The sequence below is a fragment of the Solanum dulcamara genome, chromosome 9, assembly GCF_947179165.1.
Source record: "Solanum dulcamara chromosome 9, daSolDulc1.2, whole genome shotgun sequence".
Lineage (NCBI taxonomy): Eukaryota > Viridiplantae > Streptophyta > Magnoliopsida > Solanales > Solanaceae > Solanum > Solanum dulcamara.
In genome coordinates, this window is record NC_077245.1 from 23,156,127 (window position 1) to 23,164,484 (window position 8,358).

Consider the following 8,358-nt stretch of genomic DNA (forward strand, 5'->3'; position numbering starts at 1 on the left):
AAGGGCCAAGAATACCCCAAACCTATTGAAAATGGCTCAAAAATACCTCTCTTCTACCCTTTGATCCAAAAATACCCCTAACCTATTGTAAATGACTCAAAAATACCCCTCTTCCACCTTTGGGTCCCATTTATAACCTTTTAAATAGTATTTTTTTGAAAATTTTAATTTGTTGTTTCGATTTTATTTAGCACAATATTTAAGAAAAAATAATATAAAATTAAAAATTGTCATCTTAAGTTAAAGATATGTAAAATGTATCAAAATATTATTTAATTTAAAGACAGTTTTTTTAAATTTAAGTCATTCAATTTTGTTTATCTAAATACCTAAAATATTGCATAAATTCAGACAAAACGAGTATATATATCATGTAAAAATAGTAATATATACTATGACTAATATTTTAGGTGCTTTTAAATAATTTTATAGTGCTTAAAAAAAATAAAAAAAATACTTATAAATATTTATTTCTAAGTTAAAGTAACAAAAATAAATTATAAATAAGTAATCATTTTTAAGTTATATTTTTTGGCTTATAAATCATAAATCATAAATCATAAATCTATTCAAACATGCTCTAAAAAAGAAAGTAAGAAAAAGAAAATTGAAACAAACCAGCATCGGATATGATGCAGACGTATAGTTGATGGAACTGTTTCTTCTTTAATTAAAGGTTTTATGTTCGAACCCTGAGTATGAAATATTTTTTTAGGAACGCTATTTCCAAATGAAGTCATATTTGATACAAATATAAAATAATCAAACTCCTTTATAAATATCTAACGATGAATGAAAAAAAAATGAAACATAGGATGGAGTGAAGTGATGAGTACCAAACACAGGAAGGTTAAAGTAGTCAAAACAAGAAATAGTAAGAAAACCCAAGCACCAAGATTCTGATTAATGTCTGTCTTGATGAACCCGCGCACACTTTATGCTACACCTTTGTCTCCTCCCTTGGCTTTTTCCACATTCCAATCCTCAATTTGCCTCCTTTCCTTCAAATAATAAAACTATACTTTCCTTTCTTCCCTTAACTAAAACACCCCCACCCCCTACCCCTCCCTCATCACTGTCACCCTTTTCAAGAAAAAACCTTTACTCTCTCAAGCCCCAAATCTCCCATTTTTCTTCTACAGTAGCAGAAACAAGACTTCATTTTTTTTTTTTTGGGTTTTTTTTCTGCAACTTCTTGCTGTGGAACCAAGAATTGAGGCAAAAGGGTATCTGAGAAAAATGCTTCATTTCTTGTTCCTCTTGTTGAGCTTTAGCTTCATCTATCCCACAACCTCAAAATCCACTATTGAGCCATGTTCCAACTCTGACACTTGTTCTTCCCTTCTTGACTACTCTCTCTATACTGACCTTAAGGTATCCGAAGTGGCTTCACTCTTTCAGACTGACCCAATCTCTCTTCTCACTACTAATGCTATTGATATCTCATACCCAGATGTTGAAAACCACATACTTCCAGCTAAACTGTTCCTTAAGGTCCCTGTTACTTGTTCTTGTGTTGATGGGATCTTTAAGTCTGCCTTTGTTCACTACAAGACTAGACCTTCTGATACTCTGTCTTTGATTGCTGACACAATATATGGTGGTCTTGTTTCTGCTGACCAGATCAAGGAAGGAAACTCCAATGCTGTTGGTCCTGACCCTTCAGTACTAAATGTTGGGACTAATCTTTGGATTCCACTTCCTTGCACTTGCTTTAATGGGACTGACAATAATCTTCCTGCTATTTATATGTCATATGTTGTTAGACCTGTAGATACTCTTGCAGGGATTGCTTCTAGGTACTCCACCACTCTCACTGACCTTATGAATGTTAATGCTTTGGGAGGTCCTTCTATTAAGGAGGGTGACATTCTTTCCATTCCCTTGTCTGGTGAGCAACCCACTCTTTTTGTTACCCTTTGTTTTCTGCTTTTTTTTTTTGTGTGTGTTTATGCTATGTAGGGGGTCAAAGTGTTTGATTTCTCATCTATAGTACTCCCTCCATTTCAATTTGTTTGTCTCATTTTGACCTTACACAGGTATCAAAATATTAAAGACTTTTGAATTTTGTTTTCTTAATGTAAAATATATGTAGATGTATCAAACTGTCCTTTAATCTTTAATCTTGTCATCTTAAACATGTCACATAGAAGTTCGAATTAAAGAATTGCCAAGAAAGGAAAGAAACATTCTTTTTGAAACAAACTAAAAAGGAAAGTTAGAACAAAATAAATTGAAACAGAGTGAGTATTTGACTTCAACCATATGTAAAACTGTATAGGTACAACAACACACCCAATGTAATTCTACAAAGTGGGGTCTAGAGAGGATATAGTGTATGCAGACCTTACCCCTATCTTGTATATATCTATGTTTAATGGGTAGGAAACATATTATGAAGTATGTGCATCTACATTTGATGTAGCTTCTTGGTACTCACCTTTTGAAGGGCCAATTTGGCTGAGGAGGTATGCATGTCATGCTATTAGTGAATATGTTCATTGTGGGTTTGTGGATGTTATACATATGAAAGAAGGTTCCATGTAACCTTGTAATGCATATATGGGATGTAATTTGAACTAATGAAGATTTCATGTCCAACATAAGAGCCCTTCTTTGTGTCCACCTTTTTTCTCTTCTGTACTCTAATAAAGCAATAAGTAGTGTGCAAGCTAGGACTTTATTTAGACAATGTTTATTACTGAAGACTGAAGTTACCTTTAATAGTTGATGTTGTGCTAAGGTTTATAAACCAAATGTGAGTACAAGTTTGATATATGTTTTTGGGTGATTTTGTTTTTCCTCTTGAAAGGAAATGTTCATTCTTTGACATTCTCGGTGAGAACTGCTTAGAATGACCAGTATGGTTATACTTCATAATTGTTGGTTTTTTTAAAAGACGGGGAAGCAAAGATGGGTTGAAATGACTTTCAATAATTTTATAAAGCATTAGGGGGCTTTAATAGCCAACATAAAACACTGCATAATTTGAAATTTAAAACAACCTAAAATATCTCAACAACTCAAACACCCTAACTAAAATTTCAAAATTCAAATTCATCTTAAACTAAACAACTTATTTTATAAAAAATAACTGTAGTAACTAAACGCAAATTTCAACAATGATTCTATTAGTCAGATTGTGGAGTCAAAAGTTCGGGTCACTTTTAACAATCTTTTCTCTTCTTGTCACTAGATGTAAGTGAAATGCTAAAAGTTCTTGAAAAGACATGTTACTGTTGCATATCGAGAGCTTTTCTTAACCGTTTTAAGGTGATTAAGAGAACAGAACATGAATTTGTAGATTGGATATAACCTTCCTCAGTTGGATAATATATCCATTTCTTATAGTTTGGAAGTATTTCTTTGTCTGAGTTTACATTGTTTCGTGTTCTTAATTCTTCTTGAGGTTGTAGTTTATCTAGTAGGAACTGCTTTATTGGAGCTTTCATAACAATACTCCGCCTAATAGTTCATTGTCGTATATCCAATGTTTGTAAACAAAGATATAACTTTAATTATTAAACTTAGCACCAGCATTGAAGTAAAGTGACTTGATTTCTTTGATGATGGATGTAGTTTCTTCTCTCTGCAGCTTGTACATCTAGCTTCCCAAGATCTGCCTCAGATTTTGCCTTATCTGTTGCAAATGGGAGCTATGCTATTACAGCTAGTCACTGTGTGCAGTGTAGTTGTGGACCAGGGAGTCGGAAGTAAGTCAGCAGTTTATCTGCTTTCAATTTCAATTGCAGTTATCCATGTATTTCGAAAGTTCTGATCATGATAATTGCTTGTTGTTTTGCAGTTTGTACTGCACACCAGCTTCCTTAGCAGTTTCTTGCTCAAGCATGCAGTGCAAGAACAGCAATCTCATGATCGGAAATGTTACCGTACAACAGACTGGTGGTGGTTGCAATGTGACTTCTTGCAATTACGGTGGCCTTGTTAATGGAACAATCATCACTACGTGAGCATCATAGTTTAATTTTTCTGATCTTAATTGCTTAGGTATTATGGTTTCTGATTTGTGTTGCTTATGGCTTTTTGACACTTTGTATGTCCTTGTGCTGGATGCAGATTATCCACATCTCTTCAACCTCGATGCCCTGGTAAACATTCAATTAATATTCCGTTTTATTTGGTTGCAATGTGTGACTTCTTGCAATGTTCTTTTGTTTCTTTTGCTTAGCACAACAAATGGTTTTCCCTATTTCATATTTCTACAATCAAATTTTTTTCAGGACCCCAACAATTTCCTCCACTTGTTGTCCCACCTACATCAGTAGGCCCCGACTCGATGTTTGCTCCTGCCCCTTCACCTTCTGAATCTGGTGGTGCTCCGATGGATGGTCCACATTCTTCTGTGGTGCCTGCATCTGGCTCAGTCATAGCATTTCCGCCTTCAGGTGGACCAAGTGGAAGTCCATCTTCCGCTTGCTCGTTGAACCCTTTTGTTAGTTTTCCTATTGCAGTTTTCTTGTGTTTGTCTATGAAATATGCGATCTCACTTCCATTATAATTCTCATGAGCTGTGGATGAGCAGGTGAGGGATTTTTGTGTTGGCTTTTCTTCCTACAGGTGTAATTTCACTTGAAGATTGTAGGGTGTACTATTTATTGTTCCCAAATTCTGAATTAATTTTGTGATTTTCTATTTTTTTTGTGAATTTTAATCTAACCCTCGTGTGACCATTGATATCTATGTATCTGTTTTGCATAAGTCTATTCTTACGTTTTGTGCAATATCTTGTTATAATCTATGGGTGTCGACATTTTTTGAGAGTACGACCAACCTATGTTATAATGAAGATGCAGAAAATAAATTAAAGAGGGTAGCTTAATTACAAAATTTACTTCATCAACGCAAGTTATGAAGACATTTACCTCTTGTCAATGTTACTTCAGTATGTTCTGGATTGTAAAATCTGCGTTAGTTACCTGTAGTTGCTTTGAATGGCAAGTGCGGATAATATGTGTCATTTTGTGTATGTTTTTCTGTGGAAGTTTGTCATACTTCGATTAAATTTCCACTCCTTTTGGGGGGTTGGGGGTGGGTATTCTCTATATGGTACAAGTTTTGTAAAAATAATTACACAATAAAGTTACTTGGTAATTGTTGGAAATTTTATTTAGTAGCACTGGTCGATAATCTATAATAAATGGAAAGTAACATGTTGTAATTGTTATAAAATGATAGTAATATAGGACAAACAATATAGAAAAGAGATACGTAGAATAGAATGTAGAGATCATTTTATTCAAATGTCTTCAAGTGTTGCTTACATTGGCGAATTGACAACTCTATTTTATAGATTAAGAAATTATTTCAAAAATCAGTATGTTAAATGTTCAAATTAATGCTTATCCAAAATAGTTCATAGAATCTAGAGAATATATATACATGAATGTAAGAAGTTCATGTATTAACTAAATGAACAATTCATGCATTCAATGGATTTATAATACTCTCCCTTGAATGTCCATAAATAATGTGCCCTATTAAAATCTTATTAGGAAAAATTTAAAGGAAAAAAGTTTAGTGAAGGAAAAAGAGTATACACATTTCATAATATGCCTTGAATGCTACTTCATTAACTTTTTTACCATGATTAAGAAAAAGAGTACAATGCGCATTTTACTCTCCCTGATAAAATTTTTACTTGATATTTAAGAGATGATGCATTTCAATCTCATATCTTGATTTCTCAAATGTTGATATTAGCAACGCCTTAATGATTAAGTCTGCAAGATCATCACTTGAACAAATCTGTTGAATTTCTATCTCACTATTTTGCTAAAGATTATGTGTGAAGAAGAACTTTGATGAAATGTACTTTATCCAGTCTCCTTTGATATATCCTTTTTCAATTGAGCTATATATGTTGTCTTATCTCTGTACATGGTGATTGCAATATTCTTTTTCAAAGGAAAATCCCATACCTCATGAATATGATGAGTCATTGATCCCAACCAAACACACTCTCGACTTACTTCATGAATAAATATTATTTCTGCATGATTTGAAGAAGTGGTTGCTAGTATTTGATTCATTGGATGCCAAGATATTGTTGTGCCTCCACATGTAAACAAATAGCTCATTTGAGATCGAGATTTATGTGGATCAAAAAAATACGCGATACCTGCATAATCCATAATTTCTAACTCGAAGATTGATCATTTCAATTTTATTGAAGTTCATCTCTTCTTCTCAAAGAAAATCACATCTTCTATGTGTTGAGTCACTTGCTTTATTAGTTTCTTGTCATAACTTGAATGATAATATGACAATCTCCTCATCGTTAAGTAATAATCTTCTAGCATTTGCATAATCAATAATTTGTTTGTGTACCAAATGCACTAATATATGATATTTTTTCAATCATTTTCATGAAATTGAAATTGATTGTTCTTTATGTTAAGCAATCTCACAACCATTGGAGTACTCAATGGAATCACTTTAAGATCTTTTAAATTCTATAAGAATTTTCATATAACCTTCATCGTCTAGCTAGACAAACAATCACTCATTACACATATTCAAGTATTTCATCTATTGCCAGATTGAAACAAGTCTCATTGCATTTACCATTGGAGAATATATCTACATTTAATAATGTCAAGACTTTTGCAAACCCTTTATGTCCCAAGGCACAAATCGTACTTTATATATTACGGTTATACTTTTGTATAATGGTTCATTTGTACCACACTGACATTATATCTTGATCTATGGACTATATGTCCAAAAAATCACATTTTTAAGTGAAATAAAATATACTTGAATATGGATTTTATTTGACCAATCATTTATCTGTCAACACTATATCATCGATTTGAATTCAAGATCCTCGTTACCATCTATAGAATTAAGCGCTACTTTATATCAAGACAGTCATTTGAATCGATTCCAATACAACATAACTTGTCGAGATTTCTTATTTTTTTTATCATTTCAGGTACCTGAATTTTTGCCAAGGTTTTATCAAGTGCTATGTTGTCGTGCTCCTTTAAAACACTTGCCTCATTATCTTGACCACCTTGATTATTTTCTCCTCTCCTTCCTCAAGGAGTTTTATATTTGGAATCGATTGGTCTATCACTGTCACGATCCGAATTCGGGTGTAATGACACTCATCTTAACCCATCGAGACAAGTCAGCCTAAAACTCAACAGAAAGTAAATGCGGAAGTAATTGAGATAAAATAAGGTTTAACTTAGTCAAAAACAAACAAATAATCTCAAAATCCCTCAAGACTGGCTGTCACGTATACAAGCCACTAATAAATTATCGAAGTACGAAAGAAAATACAGTCACAATGTCTTTGTCTCTAGAGTAGGACTAAAACATAATAAAAGAGTAAGAGGTGTCCGCTAGATGGATGTAACAGCTACCTTAACACTCGAAATGATAGCCTCGGATGTGGTGGAAACACTAGGAGATCAAGCAAGTCCGGGATCACAACCAACACAAGTGTAGAAGCAAGGGGTGAGTACCAAACAACACAGTACTCAGCAAGTGGAGACCTAAAACTAAGCAAAGCTCAATAGAAATAAGTACTCCTGTCCTCCCAACCGACCCTCCTTAACTACAACCTGCATAAAACCAGCCCAACTCTACACTCGTACAATAATAACAGTAATACAGTCCACGAATACTCATCAATAGTCTCATCAATGAATCATATTAAGTCAAGTTCAGCATATACAGAGTAATAAAGGGGTAAACACGAATTCACAAATATCAACAAAATGCGATGCAATGCAATGAAATAATGCATGTTGTCCTATCGGTACACACCGCTGAATTACAGTCCGAAATCCATGGGGGACATTTCTGTCCATGTAACCTGCAATGGAGTGTGTGGCCCATCTCCTCAATATATATATCCTGCCACAGAGCGTGTGGCCCGATCCCTTTGTTTCATAATACTTGCCACGGAGCGTGTGATCCGACCCCTTTTGTTTCATATTATTTTCAGTCTCACACAATATTTCAAAACCAATGCAATCAATTCATGTTCATATAATTCACGAGAATAACATGACAACAATAATAATTTTTCCTATCTCACATCAACATAGTCATTTCACATGTCCAAAATAAACCCATAATCACAACATATCAATCCCACCAATACATGTCATTAGATCACCATTTTATGCCCCTCATGTCCATTGTTTTTAAGGCCAATCATACAGTCAATAACCCAGTCCAATTTTTATTACTCTCCAGTACACATAACACGAAAATACAAGCATCTAAAGCTTAAATTGAGGTTTAGAAATTCACTTACCTTAATTAATCATGCAATCACTCCGGAACTTGAGCCTTCCCTTTTCGTTGGGCCTCCAAATCAAT

General features: G+C 33.8%; 1 protein-coding gene across 1 annotated transcript; it reads left to right on the plus strand.

Annotated features, from left to right (window-relative positions):
• Window positions 1-911: 911 nt before the first annotated feature.
• On the plus strand, window positions 912-4,677 carry LOC129904224 (lysM domain-containing GPI-anchored protein 1-like). Its single transcript, XM_055979764.1, has 5 exons — window positions 912-1,891; window positions 3,596-3,713; window positions 3,806-3,967; window positions 4,078-4,109; window positions 4,242-4,677. The coding sequence occupies exons 1-5, from the start codon at window positions 1,240-1,242 to the stop codon at window positions 4,517-4,519; spliced, it is 1,242 nt and encodes a 413-aa protein (XP_055835739.1). The 5' UTR covers window positions 912-1,239; the 3' UTR covers window positions 4,520-4,677.
• The last annotated feature ends 3,681 nt before the right edge of the window (window positions 4,678-8,358 follow it).